This window comes from Henckelia pumila, chromosome 1 (assembly GCF_033568475.1).
Source record: "Henckelia pumila isolate YLH828 chromosome 1, ASM3356847v2, whole genome shotgun sequence".
NCBI classification, from domain to species: domain Eukaryota; kingdom Viridiplantae; phylum Streptophyta; class Magnoliopsida; order Lamiales; family Gesneriaceae; genus Henckelia; species Henckelia pumila.
In genome coordinates, this window is record NC_133120.1 from 83,296,734 (window position 1) to 83,319,804 (window position 23,071).

At 34.4% G+C, this 23,071-nt stretch overlaps 3 protein-coding genes and 1 long non-coding RNA gene across 8 annotated transcripts; 1 reads left to right on the forward strand and 3 right to left on the reverse strand.

Annotated features, from left to right (window-relative positions):
- Nucleotides 1–558: 558 nt before the first annotated feature.
- On the reverse strand, nucleotides 559–3,142 carry LOC140874251 (mediator of RNA polymerase II transcription subunit 4). The gene is made up of 2 exons (XM_073277528.1): nucleotides 2,938–3,142; nucleotides 559–2,079 (listed from the first exon to the last, which is right to left on the reverse strand). Exon 2 carries the CDS (start codon nucleotides 2,048–2,050, stop codon nucleotides 830–832), a length of 1,221 nt encoding a protein of 406 aa, XP_073133629.1. The 5' UTR covers nucleotides 2,051–2,079; nucleotides 2,938–3,142; the 3' UTR covers nucleotides 559–829.
- Nucleotides 3,143–3,956: 814 nt separating this feature from the next.
- Nucleotides 3,957–7,887, reverse strand: LOC140883287 (protein REVEILLE 8-like). 5 transcript variants are annotated; one of them, XR_012150361.1, is made up of 9 exons: nucleotides 7,589–7,886; nucleotides 7,197–7,254; nucleotides 6,798–6,921; nucleotides 6,561–6,710; nucleotides 6,303–6,428; nucleotides 5,331–5,440; nucleotides 5,037–5,096; nucleotides 4,869–4,963; nucleotides 3,957–4,455 (listed from the first exon to the last, which is right to left on the reverse strand). XR_012150361.1 is itself a non-coding variant. In XM_073289707.1 (8 exons), the coding sequence occupies exons 1-8, from the start codon at nucleotides 7,741–7,743 to the stop codon at nucleotides 4,405–4,407; spliced, it is 834 nt and encodes a 277-aa protein (XP_073145808.1). In that variant the 5' UTR covers nucleotides 7,744–7,885; the 3' UTR covers nucleotides 3,957–4,404. The 5 variants fall into 5 exon arrangements, 1 of the variants encoding a protein (XP_073145808.1); XM_073289707.1 differs by lacking the exon at nucleotides 4,869–4,963 and having other exon boundaries at nucleotides 7,589–7,885; XR_012150364.1 differs by lacking the exons at nucleotides 3,957–4,455; nucleotides 4,869–4,963 and adding an exon at nucleotides 5,787–5,850 and having other exon boundaries at nucleotides 5,038–5,096; nucleotides 7,589–7,887.
- A 3,544-nt stretch (nucleotides 7,888–11,431) lies between these two features.
- LOC140876367 (uncharacterized) lies at nucleotides 11,432–13,467 on the forward strand. Its single transcript, XR_012148769.1, has 3 exons — nucleotides 11,432–11,648; nucleotides 12,764–12,944; nucleotides 13,113–13,467. It is a non-coding gene; the product is annotated as an uncharacterized lncRNA (long non-coding RNA).
- A 4,323-nt stretch (nucleotides 13,468–17,790) lies between these two features.
- Nucleotides 17,791–19,333, reverse strand: LOC140875148 (DNA topoisomerase 6 subunit A). The gene has a single exon (XM_073278710.1). It carries the CDS (start codon nucleotides 19,294–19,296, stop codon nucleotides 18,022–18,024), a length of 1,275 nt encoding a protein of 424 aa, XP_073134811.1. The 5' UTR covers nucleotides 19,297–19,333; the 3' UTR covers nucleotides 17,791–18,021.
- Nucleotides 19,334–23,071: the final 3,738 nt, after the last annotated feature.

Below are 23,071 nucleotides of genomic sequence, written 5' to 3' on the forward strand. Positions count from 1 at the left end.
TCTAAAATTAATTTTTGAATTTGACTCCAGCAACTTGGTTTTGTAAAAAAATAAATAAATAAATAAATAAAGTTGCGTGAGATTATATATTATAGTTTAAACGCGATGATACCAAAGTACTAGAAATAAATGTATTGACAATATTGTTAGTCGAGAACTTAGGCCGATACAAAAAGCACATCACCACTATGGCCTATGTGTGCCTTTTATGGGTTTAATTAATTAATTAATTAATTAATTTTGAGATTAGACATGGCTGCTTAGGGCCAATACTAAATAAATTATCTTAAGTTTGGTACTCTATTTTGTTTCTTCACAATAAAAAAATGTAATCGTAGGACTCTATAATTATTCTGATCCTGAAGTTTGGTACTCGATTTTGTTTCTGTTTTATTTAAAAAAATTAATCGTAGGACTCTATAATCCACCGGCATTTATATATCTTCTATTATGGTTGGTGTCGAAAACAGCAGATGCTAGATTTCACCCTTAGGTCCAGAAATAGGAAATCGACCCCAAAAATTTGAACCTTTTTATAAGCGATTTTCTTTAAAAACATAAAATGTTTTGGCATATTAGACGATCTCATATCATATCGTCCTCTCGTTACAAATCCAAGGCATGCCCAACTCATATTTGAAACTTTTTAGGAACTTCTTGCATCGTGAGACAGACATACAAAATTTCATTTGCCAACAACATAGACACACTGTTAAATGATTGGCATATTAGACGATTTCATAGGCTTAATGGATGAAACAAGTCATGAATAACAAGGGATAAATTTCTACACCCCCCCTGGTCAAGTCCATCACATAACTCTGGTTAATCAATCACTATCAGAGCTGCCGATGTCGCTGCTATAATCACTACTATCATCTTCTATGTCGAGCTGCACATGCCGGACTTGTATGGGCTCTGGTGCTTTTGTGAGCCCGGGTAGAGGAATAGGCCTTGGTTGCTGTTCCTCGACCCTTGGTGGGCCGGGAAGAGAGTCCAGTGGTGGCAACGTAATGGGGTCACCAGGCTTCCAACCAAGAGGGGGGAGAATTGGTAGATCCATTGGCAATTCCACGGGCATCCCAGGTTTCCATCCAGATGGAACAACAATATTTGGAGGAATCAGACCTGGAATACTTGGCAGAGGGTCGCTTTCTGAGGGTACCCCCATAGGAGTTCCAATAAATGGCTCGAGTACTTTATCTTTGCCTTCATCCATTTTAGGTAACCCAACATCGAGATCGGCAAAATTATATAACTGAGATGCCCGCATCTGCTCCTCCTGTGGGGCAGGAGGAAGAGCACCTCGAAGAGGAGCCTGACCAGCACCAAATTCAGGAGGTGCAAAGGTTGTGTAGCTTATCTTGTGCGCATATGACAGCATATCCGACACTTTTAGCTGAGTTTTAACAGTAGTTGTCGAAGAATCCTCGATGGTACAGTCTGACTTTGTTCGTTTAAGGCGGTGATAACTAGAATAATCATCCACAAGAATGTCAAGAACATGCTCAGCCTCTTTGAGTTTGTTGGCAAAAGCGAGAAGAGCAGAATCTTTGGACCGGTTTTCACGTGCAAGCTTCTCGTTAGCATCTTGAAGATCAAGAATTTCTTGGAGTTCAACAACAGCTTCAATGAGTTGGGTCTGGAGGGTTGTGAATCGGGCAAGAATATCTTTGGTTGAGGAAGGAGATGAATCTGATGGAGCAGACATCAATGGCTGGGTTTGAGTAGATAAGAAGGAAGGAAGGGAGCCTCGAAAAGCACTGAGCCAATGGGAGCAATTTGATGAAACCTCAAATAGTTTTGTGGCAAGGGCTGCCATTTGAAGTAGAAGAGATTGCGCTCTAGGGAGAGGCGGTAGAAGAGGAAGAAGAACTGGAGAAACAGCAGGCACAGTCAACTGATTGGGGGATTGATGAGGATTGTGCGACTGCTGAGTTTGAGAGGAAAATTTCGTAGGGGTAGGGTTTTGAAGAGATGGTGAATTGGGGTTTGGAAGGCCTAGCCTTGCAGGGGATTGCACAATTTGATGGGGAATATTTTGTAACATTTTGAACTATTCACTTCCTCAGGAGAAACCTGGAAAAGAAACAAAAGAAAGAAGACATGGAAAACTTGCCACCAAGAGTCGAAGACTAACAGCATCAATGTTTAAATATAGCATTAATATTTAATACTAAAACCAAAAGTATTCTACCCTTACTACGACCATAAATTAGATCAAGATTGTGGCCGTATCTTAAAAGAATATAATAGATATTCATTCAATGAACATAAGCATGAGCGCAAGAAAATCGATAATCAAGCACAGGTATAAAAACGCAAGAACTCCTGGCACCAATAACATCCCAGGTGAATAAGCAACATGTTTTAAGCTTCTAATTTGGAAGAACCATGGAGTATAATTTCATCTTAAGCTCGTCAGAACAACAATCTTTCACCTTCTTGTGGTCATACTAATGATATTTCAGTAAAGTTAATTGAAATCGTCATCACAACCATGAAAAGGATTCCGCTGGAAAATTTGCAACATGGACTATCATTCAAAACAGCCCAGTCATCTCCATTGATCAACCCTAATACCAGCTTGAATATTTTGCGAATCAAGGAATTCTCCCGAGCAAGGAAATCCCCAAAACCCAGTGCATATAAAATTTAGAAATTTAACCCAGCCTCAACAAATAGCCAAAAGTATTAACATAACAATTTAGTAAATTAAAAGATCGATCAGCAAAATCAACAAATTCTCACTACCAGATAAAATCCCCAAACCCTTGTGGTTAATTTTAACAGTTAGAAAGCTTACAAAGAAACCAGATTCGATTATTCGTTCCAAATTGGTAATTAATGGACAGAAAAATTTCCTGGCTCGAGCTCGATTCAAATTCAATCGGGCTCAAACTCAATTCGAATAAGCACAGTTGAAATTTAACGTACCCAGGAAAAGATGAAATTTGGCGTGAACGCTAAAAGACTAAACGAAGATGAGACTCCGGCGGAGGCGACGTGGGAGGAGGAACACAGACTCCCCTGTGGGGCGGAGCGGAGGACAAACGTTGGAGGGTCTCTGCTCCGGTGAGCACGAATAACAGATAAAACGCCACTGGGCTTTGAGGTTGCAGAGAACCGAGAGGGTTTCTGGTCAAATCAATTTTTTTTTATATTTTATTAATATGTCTTTACTTGGAAGATTAACATAATATTGACTTTAATCTCAATTTATCTAGTGTTTATTTACAAAATAAAATTTTTGTCCAACTCCTTTTCAAAAAAAAAACAAAACAAAGAAAGAAAGAAAGAAAAATTAAACATACGAAATTGATTTTAAGCTAAAATTCAATAACCATTTTTTTACGATCGCGATCATTCTATTATAATTGTTATGTTTCTAAATGCTTACCCTTTGTTGAATTTATTGTTTATTATAGTTTTTTATTAAAGAGGCTAAATGAAATACGATCGTTAGATAATGGTATGATATTTAATGTTTTATTCGAATTTTTTTATTTTTTTTACAAAAAAACAAATATATTGCATTAATTTAATTACATTTGATTAAAAACTAAAACTATGAGGAACTTTTAAGATGCTGATTATGGCTATGTCGATCCACATATTAAATTATTATCTGTTTTCTTATCCTAATTATTATCCTCTTCCATCAAAATATGTGACCAAACATTATGTACATTTTTTAAAAAAACTATTTAGTATGCATCATCAGTTAGAACTTAGAACTAAAGTTTTGAGGTAATAATGGATATGAATGGACAATTAAATTATCGAAAGGAAAAGGAAAACATTAAAGAGGAATTTGAATGCATGCAGGCTTTTGTTTCCCCTGAAACGTGGGAGTTTGCACTAAAATTCGCATCAACATTGGAGTTCGCAACGAAGTACATTCCACCAATTATTACAATATAATAAATCCTCTTATAGAACAGAATCACCTGAACTGCAAAGAATTTGGTATGCTTCTTTCGAACATGAAAGAAAATACAAAGAACATGTCAACAAATTTGTCGCACCGCCGACTAGCAACCTACAACACTACGTCAAACAAAATTGCAACCGAGGGAACAAAGACATAACATGCATCATTATCAAGTTGGAGCCTCAGATTACAACAGAGAAATCAACATCTTGTCCAATACTTGTGTTCCTTACATGATGGATACTTCTGCAATTGGCTCGGGATATTGGATGAGCATTCTTTGAATTTATCGGACCGCCTTATAGAGACTACTGGCTCCACCTTGAGCACAATTCTTCAGGTCCCGTAGCAGTCAGAGATCACAAGCCACTTCCCATCTTGGACTCCATCTACCCCTCCAGTTTCTAGTGTAACGGTTTACATTTACAGGGTTTACTGCGATTCAGTCAGAGCCTATGATGGCAGAAACATCATACGCCTACTGTTTTGGTACCGATATCATAAGATGATAGAGCCCTTTTCTGCAGAAATGTGGAAACAGCTCGTGCATGAGAACATTAGCTTGAAATAGGTACGAGATGCAGAAAAAACGGTCAAGTTCTATTTCAAACAAATAGATTATGGATCTCTCTTCTGTATCACTGTATGCCCCCAACCAACATGACAACCAGCACCGCTAAACCACCAGAATACAGATATACATGATGACCAAAGAAAAGTAGAAATCGTGGAAACATTTAGAGTGTACAAGGCGCAGATAAATATTTTTTTTAATGGCATCATTTGAAAAAAGGTTAAGAAAATGCAAAAAAAAAAATACAAGTCGTGTCAGCCTTGACTCTCGCTATGAACCATTTACTTTACCTTCAAACTCCTATCTGTTTAAAACGTAATACTTAAAGAATGATATCCCAACAACAAAGTGTGATCCTACCATTGATAATCCACACAAAAACCTTCAAGTCTTTACGATGAGGCATTTATGAAATCCAATAACCATTTGAGCCATTCTCACCCGTACGTCCCTGTCTGAACCCTTTTCATACTTTAAGATTGACTACAGGAAAAATGCTAAAACAATTAATTTAAGAAAAACACTTACAATTGGCTCAAAATCAGGACTGGACAAGTTAATGGTAAGGTTTCTAGTCAACAACAAGACCTGCATTTGGAAGAATGATTTATATTAGATTGACAAGAGTGATCATAAGCTTCCCCATGATGCAAATTTTACACTGCACGTCAGTGTCGGGCTGTCGACTAGTTTAGAGTGTTTTAAATGTCTTCTTTATCTCGTGCTCAGTTTTATTCCCTGGAGTAAACACATCCATTGGCCAAGAAAATCATTTGATTGACAAGCACATAAAAGATCAAGATGAACTTCGGGTGAACTCACTGTTTCAAAATTAATAGGATCCATCTCCTTGAGTTTCTGCACATGATCTTTACCATCTGGATCAAAGATACTGCCAATGAAGCTATAGACTTCAAAAAAATCTGGAATACCTAGAAAGAGAAACAAAAACCATTACCCATTGAATAACAATTTTCTAATTGTATTCACGCTGATTTTAATAATAATCTTGCCTGCAACCCCAAGCCAGTGAAAAGAAAAGTGTGCCCAAGAGACATGTTCAATCCCTCTAGAAATTCTTATAGCTAGTCAATATGTACTCTAGTATCTGAAGATCAAGCTTCGAACCTTTATTTAAGGATTTCTATCCAAAGTTCCCTGGAGCTTATCACATGGACGATAATTCAACTAACTAATTATTCATGCAGCATAATGGTGAGAATGAATTAATATTATCGAATTTTATTCCTACGAGTACTAGTCCATTAGGAGTAAAACCTGAGCAATATATATTGGTGAGCGATCCGATGCAATACTTCCCCGATTACACCAGAAAAAGCACCTGAAGCAACGTATAGCCCATTCACAACCTCTTATTATGTATTAAAATTGTTTAAAGAGTACTGCTTATTATGTATTAAAATTGTGTAAAGAGTACTGCCCCTTCAAACTTCAGTTTGTATGCCAATATAAAAGCAAAGTCAGATAGATATTTATGAAAAATGTAGCATATGAGTAAAAGCCCGACAACCATAAACATGGTCAAAGGATTTAACCTAAAGCATTTATTTCAGTTCTTAGTCATTCATTCTCAAATCTAAATACTTCGGGAAGGAATCAAGTAAAATTTGAGCTACATTAGGGAAGCATAGAGTCTGGACATCATAGATGATCAAATGTACATTGTTTCTGGTTTATCATTCATAAGTGCAACTACTGATAATATCTGATCCTCGTCCACCTTGTGTAGACTGAATCATTCGAATGGAAAAGGTACATGTTCAAGGAGGTTACCGTGAAGCATGGAACCTCGCATGTTGTGAGTTGGGAGGTCGGAACTTGACATAACTCTGGGTGAACTTCCTATGCTGCTTATATTGCAGTTACCAACCCTTTCAGAGCCCTTTGATTCAATATCAGCTGAATCAGCAACATCACGAGTCAAAATACATTTGGGAATTTCACCTTATTGATTCTTGGGTCTTTGGTATAAATTTATTATAATATACTGGTTCATTTATTTTATACACAGCTTTAAAAAAATAAGCATGCCTTCAACTCCAAGTAGATCATAATCATTCTCAGTTGGCGTGACTCCATTTGATGTGTCATTTACACACATGGAATCATCATCCCATGCATGATAACCAGATGAAAGAGATGTTGAACCATATGCCGCAGATGCTTGAAGCGGCCCTAGAACTGCCAAAAAACTGCAGAAATTAGCAAACTCAAGATAGCAAAAAGGCTGTTTAAAATCATGCTCGAATTCATGAAAAGGAGCCAGACCATTTTTGGGTGCCTTCTGTGGGTATGGATGAGTGGCTTTACGCTTGGGTCGTGGGGGAGGCACATGTGCCTCTGTTCCATTCTTTTGAACCTTCAGAAAGTACTTTTGCGCATGACTGCGAATCTGCCAACAACATCATCGATAATTACCAACATATAATCCAGCAAAATATAAGAATGAAACCAAGTAGTGTTGTTCATACTACAGACAGCGAATTGCAAAAGATGATGGCGGGTTAATTTAGGTAGATACAAGAACAAGAACCCATCTTTGGAAGCATAAATTAAACCCTGATCTTAGACTTAATTTGACGCTGCAGAATTCTTCAAACAAAATGCAACAATATGCTGAAAATTAGAATCCCTTGAAGATTTTAGTCCAAGGATTTAAAAAGGCACCTGAATCACCGTCTTTGAACCAACGAAATCTTCAATCTTCTTCCAATCTCGGTCGAACCTGATATTCACAGCATGAATGTAATGCATACTTTCAGAAAACTGAACCAGACACAAACGAAATCCGCATTACTTAACAGTAGGCTCTGTTAAATCTGACTAAAAGTAAACGACAACACGATACAAAAGAAAAAAAAAAGTCATACATATGGTGGATTAAACAAAGCATTTCAGAAAAAAAAAAATTTAATAATTGGAGACAAACATTTTCCAATAAAGTAACTTTAAAAAGTGCAAACTTTACATCTTCAAAATCGTTGATCATCTCTCAACTATCCGGAGAAACAAATGGCCTATAAAAATAAAGTAAACGAAGGAAATCGGAGGAGCTTAACAATTGGAGAGCTTCAAGGAACTTGTCGTGCTCTTCGTCGGTCCAACTTTCCCTGGACTTGGTTATGGTGTAAGGCTTCCGCACTTTCTTGCTCGACCCTTCTCCCGACGACGGCGGAGGCGGCGGAGGGGGAGGGATGGATGAGCCGCGGTTCATCTGGTGAGTTTGGCGGGCGGCGGAGTTGAGTGGTGGAGGAGAGAGCGGGTTCTTGTGGTGCGTCCAGTCCCGATTATTTCTGTCCTGCCAATCAAAATCATATGCGTTGGCATCAGCCCATCATAAAAACAAACTACGCTGTGTGTTGGTTAAATTTCAGACAAATATATTTATATTTATAATAATAATCAATTATTAGACTATGGGACACACGTATGTAATATACTTTAATATAATATAATATGAAAAAAATATCAGAGTAATTTATTATATAGATATATTTATCAAAAGTTTTTGCTTGTTTTGTGCTGTAATTAACTAAAAAAAAATTAGTCATTTTAGGAGGAGTTTTCTTTTTTTTTTTCTGCAAAAATATTTGAACGAAATAAATAATTAAAAATGAAGAAAAAAATAAGATTTATAATTTAGGATGGTCATATCAAGGTTTACTTTATGGTGCATTGGTCTCCCTTTAAAATATAGAATAAATATATGTTAATGCACACACAATAAAGTAATGAGTGTATAAAATAATACATAAATATTATTATAATGTATTGAATGTACATTGGAAGATTATAGACAATTGATATAATGTTAAAATTTTGAAAGAAATACGTAAAAGAAACATCAGCGAAATAAATTGGGGTGTGCAGATGTAGAATATGTACTTTAAAATTTAAAATTTTGATAATTGTTATATCACATATTAATAAGTAAGTATCTGTTTGATATCAAAAGTCAAATAAGAAAAACATTTTTTTAAAAAAATGTTTTTTTAGTTTATAAAGTATTTTGATGGTCATTTAAGTGTTAAAAAAATATTTTTTTTAAAGCCAAATTTAAAGCTTTTTTCAAAAATCCAAAATTAAAGCTTGAAAAAACATTTTTTTTTTTAGAAAATGTTTTTGAAATCCAAACGGAATCTAAATTGCTCAACTTTAATACGAGAAAAAAAATACAATAATAATTTTTATACGAAGTCATGATCGATGTAACTGTACCTGATGATCAATTTTTCGTTGTAGCCCGTGATAGACTTGGTACAATACATTTTTCAAGTGGAGACATCAGATAATTGATAAATCATTGACTTTCGGTAATAAAATTTGGTACTTGGTTAGAACATTTCAATTTCTTAGAAAATTAATTACAAATGAATGAAACACGTGCATATCTTCCAAGAGAAGTACATGGGAAAATGAAATCATTCAACAATTTATACTTCTTCTTCTTCTTCAATGAATTATTGTACAAAAAAAAAAAAAAAGTGAAAATTAGATATATTATTGAGAAGCATTTATTAGAGGGGGGTTGTGTTTGTTAGCGTGAAATGTAGAAAAATAGTTGGATTTGATGGGAGTGTGACAGGTGGTAGCATGTAATCCACTGCTTACTAGAACAACTTGGTCCCCATTGTCTCACCCACTTGGCTCTTACAAGTGGGCTCAGTGCTATCACACGTGTCTCTTTCACAGCCACACACGCTTCCTCCAATTTTCTGTCATTGCCAACTTGGTCATAGTGGAGGGGGAATCAATACCCAACCTATTTATATTTTGATCAATTTTATTAGTGAGACCGATTAATTTTATCAATATTTATATTAAAAAATAATAATATTTTAGTCTAAAAATCAATAAAAAATCTTATGATACGGTTTCGCGGATCAATTTTATGAGATAGATATGTCGTTTGAGTCATTTGTGGAAAAACTATTAATTTTTTTTATTATAAACATGAACATGGATGACACATCTATCCGTGAGACTGTTTCACGAGAGTACTACTTAAAATAATATTTTTCTATGAATGACTCAAATAACAGATATGTATCACGGGACTATATGTGTTAAATTTTTTAGTACATCTTTTGTGATACGGGCTAACTCGACTCATATTTATTGTAGAAAACAATACTACTGATATAACAAGTAAAAAAAATTCATCCGTAAAATCGTTTCAGATGAATTTATGTAGAAATTTAATTGTAATTAAAGCGATTCTACAGGTACAACGAAATTAACACAAAAAATTCAATACAATAATTTAATCTATCAAAATCTCACGATACATTAAATACAAAATATCTCAATAAAATAGTAAAATATCACAATATTATTATTATAAATATCGTTGTACACGATATTTATTGTACCTTAAGGCACCGTTCTGTTCACGGTATTACTAATATATGTATAACTCATCACATCCCATCTCACGTTCTTCTTATCATATTATTTATCTATATATTAACTATTTATTTTACATCAATCAAATCATTAATTATTTACGTCACATCAATCAAATCATTGAATTCAAAGTACTATATTACCCCTTATAAATAATATAATTTTTATTTTGTTTATTGTTAAAATGACAAAATAGTCATTTAACATTTTTATATAAAATTTAATCAATCAAATCAAATAAACCATAATCTATTAATTCAATCCAATACAATTTTAACTATCATTTCTTATTTATTTTTTGTTACATTATACTACTTATCTATATACTACTTATATCATACCTCAAACCAAACGGTGCCTAACATTATTCTTATAATTATGATTGATTTTAGATATATATTGTCATTTTAGAATAATTATTCAAATCACTTCCCGATCTGAGGGAAATCATTTTATTTTCCGGTTTTTGTTTAATATTAATGCATTATTGATTGCCCCATACAAATAATTAATTTTGGAATTTGTCCGTTTTGTTGAATTTCAACACATTTATTTATTGCTTTTGTCTGGTTGCGTTATCAGACACCTCACCTTTTATATCTCATTTCCCACTTGTTCCCAATCCATCATTCGAAATACATCCGCGTCGCTCACAGGGGCATAGGCGGGTTGGTAAGGCCTGAAGTGACGTGGGAAAAAATTCCCCAACGTTGCGGGTTCGAGCCTCGTGTGGAGCATATTCCCTGCTGAAATATTGTGGGGGTATGCTCTGGGGATTGAGCCATGTGCTTCCTCCTTCAGGTCCCTCCGCTCGTGCACATCCCTCGATTTACCCTCCGCATGAGCCAATGTGCCTCTAACTCATGTGGAATGGGGTCCCCTTCGGGGTCAACCCTTTTTAAAAGGAAACAAATGAATGCCCCGAATACGTGTTCAAGTTGGTGGAGTAGGTGAATTCTTGACCAAATGTCAAGAATTCGATTATATCTATTAATACTTTTTTGGAATAGCCTGTTGCACAGGGTTTGCCCAATATAATTTACCTAACTAGCGTAGTTTCCAGGCTATTGCGTTAGTCCGAAAGTTTACCTAAAACGCACCGAAAGGTAAGGGATGTGGTTTCTCACGTAAAAAAAAAAAAAAAGAGAAAACAAAGGAATCAATTGAGGGAATTACAATTATTTATATCAGATTAAAGATTAATACATGCCAAATATCCAATCATAAAAGTGAGATATTATACATAAAATTGTTCGAATAATTCTTGAAAAAGAGTTAGATAAAAAATATTAAAAAAAAAACTGTTACAAAACAGTCTCGCGGCTCAATTTTTCAAGACATATATGCTATTTTTCATATCAATGAAAAAATATTACATTTAATTACAAAAAATATTGTCTTGCATTATAAATATAGACTAGATCATCCATCTAATTAAAATTAGATCAAATTGAAATTATGCGAAAAAATAATCAAAAAAATGAAATTGATATACTACTAAAATCGCATTTCCTTAACACGACACTACCCATCCTTATCTACTTCCACCAGCAGAGTCCTCTATTTTGCAGCAATTGCGAAATCACATCATAAGATACAAAGAAGCAAGAAAGATCAGCGAGTGGGTTATTCAATTTGGAATCCCAAGTATTTTTTTTCCCGGAAAATGGGTCCTTTAAAGGCGAAATGGTGACTACAATCTTGACATTGGAGGTAATATATATGAATTCTCAAGGAAATATGCTCCTCTGCGCGGGCGAGTTGTTTGATTCTTGTGGATTTTTTTGTACTTCGTGAGTAGTAAATGTTGTGTCAGTTCTACAATCACATGCTTTCGATTAGGAATTGTTGTTAGGTGGCGTATATGATGATACTATGATAGAACAAAACTGTTGCAAATTGATGAATTTTCCTCTGATTTTCAAGATTCTTGTTTTGACATAGCTCTGTTCCCCTTTTAGCGTCTACGCAAATTTTAACATGATGGGCTGAAAGATTGAGTACACTAGGCAAGAGGTCGGGCAAGAGGCCGGGCAAGAGGCTCGTCCCCTCGTAAAATTTTCGACTTTTCTTACACATGATGCACAAAATTAACTTCCATCACTACGGGTAATGGAGTTCTTGATGAAGCCTATAGGACACGCTTGTTTCTAATTGGGGTGATGATTCTTGAATGAAAACCATTTCTATCTCCGAAATTCTTTAAATAGGTATGATTAGCATGACCTGTATTGTTGTTTTGGTATTTTTGCGCCTGTCTTTAAAATTGTATCTAGGAGGTTACGGGCTCGTATTGGATCTGTGTGTTAGGAACTAAAATTTTCAATGGATTCAAGGTAAAATGCATAACAATAATCCGAGTGAAAACATCAGCCAAAGGATTAAATCCTTCACGAGATACTCTAGCTCAAGCTAGTAAGAAACATGAATGAAAATGTCTCATAACAAGCTCTTCTGTTTAATCCCACCTCCCCATCTAGATTTTGGATCAACGGATTTCAAATATATTAAAATGTATTTTTTTTGTTCAGAGAAGTAACACCATAAACTTCAAATCCACTTGTTTCTTGTTTATATAGTGTTTCATGATAATTAAAATGAATTTCAAGTCTATTCAATATGTGACGGTGTCATATGAAATCTATTCTACTTTATATAACTAATGTGTTAATAAGTAGTGAGTGTATTTAGAATTTGATCTATTGTTTCATTGTTAACCATAAAATACAATTGATTTCCATAGATTTGAATTCCTTCCCTTCCAAGAATAACCTAAAATTTTGGAGTCCTTTTTGTGACGAATCAACTTATCATGCCTATGTTTGCAGGCGTTTTAATGAGAAGAAATGGGGAAAGTTCAACAATGAAAAGGTTGCTTCATTGGCATATGTCACTAATCACTGAAAGGCAGGTCTTATCTTGCACTTCCAATACTCAAGTTTAACGAACGAAGATAAAACAACACCAACCGATCATTTTCTAATCAGGGACCATGGAATCAGTGATCTGGTATGTTGTCATTTCTTTTCATAGTAGTCTGAGGAGTTCCTAGTTGCAGGAATGTGCCTATACCACAAAACATCCCCTCTTCAACACGCAGATATACAGTTATGTCTATGTAAGCATTCATGAAATTTATTTGTTATTAATACTTGGTTTCGAACACATGTTTTGTAGGATGCTGCATCAAATGGCTGTTGAGTCATGTTGCACAAACTCGGCACGGTTTGATTGTAACTAGTGAGAATTTGCGTTCTCATTTTCAAGGCCCGAAGATACTCGGTTACATGCGACAAGGAGGTGTGTCTCTACTTAAACAAAAAGGCATTTAAAAAGCCATGGTGATTCTGTGTATGAATTTTGTTACAAGCATAATTGTTAATGGTTGCATTGGGAAACTCATGAATTTTGGAGTAAGAGCAGTGGTGATGGTAGAGTGTTGTGCAGCAGTTGGGGATAAAGAAATATTATGTATTTTTTTTTATTTTGAAACAAAGTTATGGTTATTATTTAAAAAGTTAATATTCTAATCATAATGTTGATCACTCAAAATAAAAATGTTGGTTTTACAATGGTTGCAAGTGTAAAGGAGTGATTCAATATTTACAGAAACCAAAAAATGAAAGAAGAAAGGAGATCGGGTACGTACGTATTTTTAGGGAAAAACAGTAATAACTGGGTTAAATATATATTAATGTAACTAATTTGTCAATATAATATTTTGTCTATAATTAGATTTTAGTTTTTTTTTTTTTTTAAACAAACGAGGCGGAAAGGAAGATGGATGAGGATTTTGGCGATTACAAAAAAATTCATAAAAATCATTACAACAAAATCATATCCAACATAATATATTTTATCCAATCATATTATTGAGAGAACATCATTTTTAGTTTTATGATTTGTACATTTTTTTCGTTTTTGGTCCTGATATCAGTGAATTTGTATTTTCAGTTCTGTAATTTGTTTTTTTTTTTGGACATATATAACGTTGAATTTTCATTTTTAATCATTTAACTTTTATCGTTTTCGTTTTCATCTTTTAACTAGTATTTTTTTTGGCTCCTTTATTACTCATAAAAATGGTCAAAATGAAAATAACTACAAGTGTTTTTTTAAAAGAGAAAATAAATAAAGTTAAAAGACCAAAAATGCTAACAATATACAAAGTTACAATACTAAAATGATTCACCGTAACAAACAGGATCAAAAATGAACAAAACGCAGCCTACAGGGGCATAGGCGAGTTTGTAAGGCCTGAGGTGACTTGGAAAAAAATTCTCCAGCGTTGCGGGTTCGATCTTCGCGTGGAGCATATTTTTCATTAAAATATTTGGGGGTATGCTCTGGGGGTTGGACCATGTTGTTCCCTTCCTCAGGTCCCTGCCTACTCGTGCACATCCCTCGATTTAACCTCCGCATAAGCCAATAAGCCTTTAACTCATGTGTGAAGTTCTTTCAAGGTCAACCCTTTTGAAAATGAACAAAACGCAGATCGTCGGATGGTGTTTGCCAGGATGGAGGCGCAGGCGAGACTTCAATTCACGGAAGGAATATGTGCGGGCCCATATGCAACATCGCACGAGGAGTGGCAATGTGGCATTGGTCATCGTGTGATTTCTTCACCTATGAAATCAGTCCTTGTATCTCACTATTTTATAATAGAAGAGATCTTTTAATTATCTAATTTTTAATTAATTGGTGAAAATTAAGATGAAATTATGATTATATCTTAATTAAATTCCCCAAAAAATCAAAATTATTAAAAAAATTAGTCATTTTATATGGTCTCTTTTTTTTTTTAGCCATTGGAAACAATTTTATATATCAAAATGATACTCGTTATCTTTGTTTGTACTTTTTAACTTGTATAGATAGTTTTTTTTTTAAAAGATTTAAATCAGATAATTATCAATATTTAACTTTTGAATTTAATTTATCACACGAGTTCTAAAATAACATGAAAACTAATTGACATAAAAAAAAATTAATTATTTATATGAACGCATGGCGTGACGCTGAGATACTATCATATATGGGTCAGATCATTGAACCGACCAACTTAGAATGGGAATGTCGGTTTTGGAGAGTTGGAACAGCTCAAATCTCATGTTGGGTGCCAATCTTATACCGCATACGATTGATTAATTTCGTCATGGGATGTAATTGCTTAATTGCTTTTACATGCACACACTCCAATTTCCAAAACATCATTATTTCATGCCTCCCATTTGCTCATCTTTATCCATGCATGATGTTCCCTCCCCATATTTACTAGCTCCTTATAAATTAAAGTAATTCCATTCTACAATCAGTTGTAACACACAATTGGATTTTGGAGCTAATTAAGTCATATACCACCTTGAAACCACAGTTCATGCATGCAGATCTTATTGATCCTTATAACCAGGTACATTATATGATTTATGTAGTCCATCTTGTTCGATGCATTCGCGGGATGTCTGAAATTAATGGTTTTAGTGATGATGGTTTTGATAATTCAATAGCTAGCTACTGTCTCTAGTCCTCAGCTCATGTCAAAACAACAAACACAAAGAATGGCCAAGAATGAAGAATGTGGCAAAGGTCTAAACAAGAAGAGAATATGGCTTCCTCCTAGAAGAGGCCAGATTCAGATCAAGATATTCCAACGCATTTTGAAGGTGTTGCTAGAACCAACTTCAAATCCAAGGCGAACGCACTCGACCTAAAAGTCTAAAATATTCTTGCATGTACCATCTCTGCTTCTCTTTTGTATCTTTGGAGTTCGAATAAGTTCAAGATCTACAATCGTGTCTCAAATATTGTATGATTATGGTTTGGAATGATAACTGTTATTTGTTGATAAATGTTAGATTTTGGACCAGTTTGGATACATAAGTTGAAAGTTTAAATAAGTTTCGCTTTTTAAAGTGTTTTAAATTTTTTTTTTAAAAAGCAGAATCAATTTTGGCGTTAGATAAATGTTAAAAAAATGATTTTATTTAAATTTTTAAATATTTAGAAGCAAAAACCCAAAAAAACTAAAAGTTCTAGCTTTTAAAAATTATTTTTAAGTGTTTTTTAAAAATGAATTTTGTAACCAAACACAACAATTTTAAAAAAAATATTTTTATCCATCAAACTTCTCAAACCAAGCGGACTCCTTAATTTCTTTTTGTCACATGATTTTCAGCTTGCATGTAAGCATAAAATAGGATCACAATTTGATATATTTTGAGGCTTTTGCTTTTATTATTATAGATAAAAACAAGAAATTTAGGCACCGTTCTGTTCACGGTATTACTAATATATGTATATCTTATCTCATGTCACGTTCTTCTCATCATATTATTTATCTATATATTAACTATTTATTTTACATTAATCAAATCATTAATTATTTATCTCGCATCAATCAAATCATTAAATTTAAATTACTATATTACCCCTTATAAATAATATAATTTTTATTTTATTTATTGTTAAAAGAACAAAATAGTCATTTAACATTTTTATATAAAATTTAATCAATCAAATCAAATAAACCATAATCTATCAATCAAATTCAATACAATTTTAACTATCATTTTTTATTTATTTTTTATTACATTATACTACTTATCTACATATTACTTATAACATATCTCAAACCAAACGGTGCCTTAAATTTTTGTTTACTAATGCAATTATCGTTCCACGCCGGTAGGGTCCCTATGTGATGACCCATTGTCACACGTGATTGGAGAGGCAATTCATGAATCAATCAAATTCTATATGGATAATAAAACATCTTTTTAAAAATGTCAATCACAATTCACAACTTCACAAGCCATAGGTTTTTAGCAAAACTTGTATATAATTAGTACTAGGCTTTTCTATTATCTCATCTGATTTTGTAAATTTTCCCAAATAAAGTAAAAGATAAAGTTGATTATTTTTTTTTAAAAAAATAAACACTATTAGTGGGACATAATTTGTCGAATTATGTTCGACATTGACACAAACAGCCGAGGAGACAAAATCATTCCAAAAAAAACTAAAACATATTTCACCAATTCTGTTGGTCTTCCTTATTATAGGAGAAATCCATTGAATTCAAATAATTTGGAGCATTCCACACGTCGTGACGCAACCCAAAGATCCCTTGCACCAACATTTCCCAGCTAGTGGCAGGCCAAGAATACTTTAGTTTACCCAATGTAAGATTGCAGACAGTTTTGTGATGGCGAGCAAAGACCGGAGTCCAACAGTTGGGCCAAATTTGTCTCTTACAATTGGATGTTCATCCGCTTTTCGAGTTTACTCGATAAATATTTGATTCGTATTCGAATTTATCGAACTCGAGCAAAATTCGAACATGCTCGAACTCTTTTTCGAACCGAGCTCAATATTTAATTAATATAATATAATTTATAATAAATATATTTACATTTCGAACATTTTCGAACATTTCGAGTTTTTCGAACTATAATATCCGAAAAATAGTTCAAAAATAAGTTTGAATATTTCGAGCCGAGCTATTTGAAATTATCGAGATTCGAATCGAGCTCGAACTCGAAAATACTTATAACGAACCGAATTCGAGCCTTAAAAATTTACCATTATTCGGATCAATTATTTCGTTTGCACCCTTACTTATAATGTCGTGTGGCTCGCACTCAATAAACGTGTCTCCAAGGCTAAAGTTTTAGATCCCAAATAATGTGGCTAAATCATAGTTATTGAGATAATGTTTGAAGTACTATTTTTGCTATCGTTGATAAAATCATGGCTCACACATGTTTAAATTCTCCTGCAAATAGTGCCACATCCTCCTCCCTCGAAAGCAGTTGAAAGGGGAAAAAAAAAAAAAAAAAAAAAACACATGAAAACCAAAATTAAAATACGCAAATAGACCACATTCGTCCATAGGAGGATACACAATGACCAATCTCGGACATGTAAAAAGATGCAACGAATTACTACACATAATGCTTAGTTAAGCTAGTCATCTTTCATTCTTGATATATGTCCACTCCCTAATACTAAACTAATACAATTGACATATATTCATATTCTCAGTAATTGAGTGTTGAAAGGGGGGAGGGGAGATTTTGCTAGCATTTTAGAGCCAATCCTTCTGTTGCAACTTCAGTGGCAAGTAAACCTCGGTGAGATACTGAAACCCAAATGTGCTCAGTGCCTGAATCTCAGCCTTCTGCTTCGTCTTCACCATCAAGTTCAACTCTTCCACCCACCCAGGATTCTTCTTCACAAAATCCTCCTCCAATAAATCTTTCCCAGTTTTTATATCCTGCTCTGTCATAGGCAACCTACATTGATCCGGAATCTTGTACTTATCGAGATCGCTGGGCCGTATCCCCAACCATTTAATGTCCGGGGTCGTCAAGTTTGCGCTGTCATACGACATGTTCTTGGAACCACACATGTAGACGGACAGGATCTTTAGTCCGTAGGGATCGCTATCGACCAATGCCAACACAGGTAATTTCAATTCCATCTTCATTTTCCTCAAGAACAATCTTGTTGCAACATCTGGCTGGCCTTTAGCTGTGACAATTATACAAGGAAACCTATTGTAGAACCTATCCTCGGCCAACCTCATGTAAGCAGCATCTTTCTCCACTAGGAGGACAAACAATGCATCACTCTGCATATCCCCAACTCTGTCTATATTGGGAGGTATGGCTTTTCCTCCGATTCCCATTTTGGTGCAATCAATCATGTCGCCATTATCACTGAATATCAGCCTCCCCACAACCACCCCTTTTTCCGCAGCAACCACGTTGAGGCTGGACCTCGTGCATCCAAGAATGCAGGAGACATCGTCGAGTATGGCGTCGGATTGGGTCTGATCCTGGAAGAGCTTGACGTCGGTGTAGAAGAGATCACGCTTGGTGACATGGATGTTCTTCAGGCACAGCTGATGGACGAGCTGGAGTATACGGGTGGTGATGGTGGCTTTCCGGACGCTGGAGACGGCGGCGAATGGCCGAGCGGACGATTTGTCCTTGAGCACGATACGATCGAGCTCGGCAACGTAGAGTTGGTTGGCGGCGGAGCGAGATGGCACCGAGAAGGAGAATCCGTTGCCGGAGAGAATGGAGTGTGCGAGTGAGAGGACGAGGGATTCGATGGTCAATCGAACGGATGAAAGGGGGAGGTCGGAGACTTCACGGCAGGTGGCGGAGAGGTTGAGGTCGGAGAGGCCAAGGGGTTTCGTCTCCGCCGCGGAGGTGGACGCAGCTGATTTGAGAGTTTTGAGTGTTTGGAGGATGGTGGAGTCCGGTTTGAGCTTGGATTTGAATTGAACCGGATCAGATTCAGAGTCAGAGTCGGAGTCGGTGGTTGCTCGGCGGCGCTTCTTCTTATCCGCCATTGGAGAAATGGAGATGTAGTTTCTAGGGCTTTTAGCCTTTTATCTTACGCCGTCGTTTTATTCGCTCGCAGACGGTTTTTTTTTTTTTTAAAAATACTTGACGGGTTTTAATTTTAAAATAAATAATAATTAGCAAAATATCAAATATATATCCTTTAAATATCTATACAATTTTATAATATACGATGGTCACATTGACATGGTAACTTATTTGCTCATTTTAATGATGATACAAAAATATATCTATAGTTTTTATTAAAATAAAAAATGTACAAAGAACAAATTTTATATCTATTTCTCAAATATTTTCACCGTGTTTTTTTTTTAACTACTCGTGTTGCAAATAATGAAAAGGTAATCAAATTAATAAAAAAATATTAATATAAATATATGTATATACTATGCATGTATTATATCACACATACAATATGCATGTGTTTTATGTTGATATATTTGTTATTCAATCATCCGCTCCTTGAAAAATCGAATGTTGATTTACTTAGAACTTTTAAAATTTTTCTCTTATAAAATTTTTATTCTAAAATTATAGATTTTGAATTATTGTTGTTGTTGATATCAAAGTAATTTTTTTAATAATCTTACTAAAGACTACAACATCCGTCAAAAGTAGACAACTCCGAGCTTTGCGGTGGGATATTTTATTTCCATATTGACGTATCGTTGAATCAACCAACCCTGATGATTGAAATTTGTCTATTTTATCATTCTTTTGAGATAGGAAAACTCATGATAAGATAAATTATACATAAATTAATAATACGGTCTACCAAACGATATCCATGATGTACAATTTTCATCAATTTCTTCTCAATCTTTATAATCTTCATAAAATAATATAACTTAATTAATCATTCAAGTTATTTTAAACATAAAGAAATAATATATTCATTAATCCCTTCATGAATTTTTTTTATAAAAATAATTTAATTATTAAAAAAATTCATAGTTATATTTATAGAGTATTTATATTATCATATTTAAGACATTAATATATTACAATTTTGTGTCATTAATATCATGATTGGTATTCAATTTTTTAAAACATTAATAAGTTAAAAAATATATAAATGAAAATAATAAAATATTATTATAAGCATAAGATGTACTCCATGATTTTTATTCATAACCTTTTCATGTAAAAATTAGCCCCTAACGAGAAAAACATGAGTCCATCCCTGGATGGAAACCAATAATAGTAATTAATAACAAATAAATTAATTTGTGCCCATATTTGATCACCACTCGGTACAAGGTAAAATACTACACAACTCTTAGATGATCAACCAACATATTACAATCAAAATATTACAGTCTTTTTTTCTTTTCTTCTACATTTCAATTGAATTTTAGTAACTTGTATTCAAGACATTGATCTAGTATTTTTCAGATAGATTCAAACTCCTACATCCATCACATGTTCGTTATTTATTTCATTGACATTTCACGAGGATAGAACCTCAAGTTGGAGAGAGCATACTTCTTATAATTAGTCAGACTAGCCTGGAGTTATCTTCGATGTTTATAAGAGATGAAACGATAATAATCTCTAAGAGCAAAGAACTCAGGATAAGCGATCGTGCAACATATGAAGAGGATATAAGTCTTAGGAATGATTCTATGCTCAAACGACACAAAAACTCGTAATCATAGAGCGCTGCTTGTTGAGACAAAGGTATGGGAAGGTACGAATTCACACCTATCATGTCTTGCCCAAACCTCACTCTCTCATTCTCTTATAAAGAACAAATTTTTCTTTATTAGCAGTCTATTCATATTTACTTTACGTCCAATCACATATTTTCAATCTCTTGTTTGTTGGTTCTTTCTATCATTATCAATTAAGACTTTATTGGATTTTCGACTGGTCACGAGTCGACTGATCTGCTACTTTGATTGTGAGTTCAGTTGTGGCTAGCAATTGGATTCTAGTCTTTTTCGTGTGTCGATGTTAATTGACCAACAAATATATGTGTGAAAAGATACCAACTAACAGATTAAACAATAATCAAATGGTAAGACTGAAAGTGTATGTTTGTGAGTGTGAGTACTCGACTGAAAGTAAAGAACATGAAGAATTGTTTATGGATGTTCAAAGACTGAAACTCCTACGTCACTCATTCTTTCACCCAAAAAGGTTTCACTATATAAGACTTTGACCATCACAATCACTTTGCAACACAAGACTAGGACTTACACTCAACTATACATCTTAGAAATCCAAGAATTAATACATATTCAGAACTCGACTGAAATTACTTACAACTAAATGTGTGTGTGTGTGTGACACTTAACTGATCTATTACAGAGTATTGAAAATATTGAGACGCGTGCTTGGTCATTTTTCTTCAACTGTTCTTGAAGCTCTTAACTCGGTTGCTTGAACGATAATCTTGTTCTGGTAATTCGTATATGCGATTAGCAAGTGTCTGAGTGAGTTTCCTCGATTGATATCCTCACTTATTTATAGGCTTGGATGCAACGGTCAGATGCAACAATCATCTTGTTTTAAGTTCGTTCAAACATGATAGTCGTTGCTTTGTACTTTAGCTTCTGACATTCGTACTATATTCTGTGCATCATGCTCTTCCGCTCTTTTGTACGGGAAAAATTATTCAAAGGTTATTAACTTATTGACTTTGACTGTAACGCCCCGTTTTTATTTTAAATGAGTTTAATTGAGTTAATAGGAGATTACAGAGTTCAAAAGTCGACTAGATTTGATCAGGGTCTATTTTGCAAATTTTGGAAATTTCAGGGACAAAAACGCAATTTTTGGATTTGTTATATTATTAAGACTTGACTAAGTCTTCTTCTCTTCCATTCACCTCCTCCAAGCCGCCATCTCCACCATTGAAGCGCCCCTTTTGAGTTTTGAGCTTTCAAAATCCAGTCCGAGCTCGATCCAGCCGTTGTAATTTATTTTTGAAGGCAGTTTAGCGATCACTGCAGCGAGAGCTCCGTTATATCGTAAGTTTTTCTACGATCAGATACATTCTATTTTTTGGATGTTGTTAGAATCGTTCGAGATTCGAGTATGTTGTTCTTGACAGAGTTCTGATTATTTATTATCTGTCGGTTTTGAACTAGAGCGACGTTTGAAATTGTTACGATTTTTGGAAGCCTTTTTTGAAAATGAGGTTTTGAGATTTGTTGGAATTGCCTTGTTATTGTTGTATTAGCATTGATACGAGTTGATATCGATATTGAACCGCTGTCTGCGTTTCTGGTTGTTCAGTTTTTAGCCGTTATACCGCCGGTTGAGTTTTTGGGAGATTTGAACCATTTTGAGTTGTTGATCTTTGGCTTGTAAATTGATCGTCATTTTTTATCATCTATTTGTATCTGAACAGTTTTGTTTGAAGTTGTCAAGCCCGGAGTTAATAGCTGTTGATCGTCAAGAGTTGGACGAAGATCGGTAAAAAGATTACCTTGAGCCGTTGTTGTTGTTGTTGGATTGTTTAGTTTTTGATTTTACCTTTTATTGTAGCGTTTCCAGAGTTGGAGCTACTGCATTGAAAGGTAAAAGCAGTCATCGTTAGCGGGATAGCATACTCGGGACAGTTGGTTCTCGAGTTTCCCTTAAAATCACATACTTGCATCAATACTTGTTCTAGCATGTGGAACTTGTATTTTGTGTTGATTGAGTTTTGTTATATGGCTTAATGCTTTATGTTTTCTTATGCATTCATATTGAGCCAAACCTTTGATTTCATCGGGCATAATAGTCCTTTTTATGTTAGACGTTTTGGGGGCT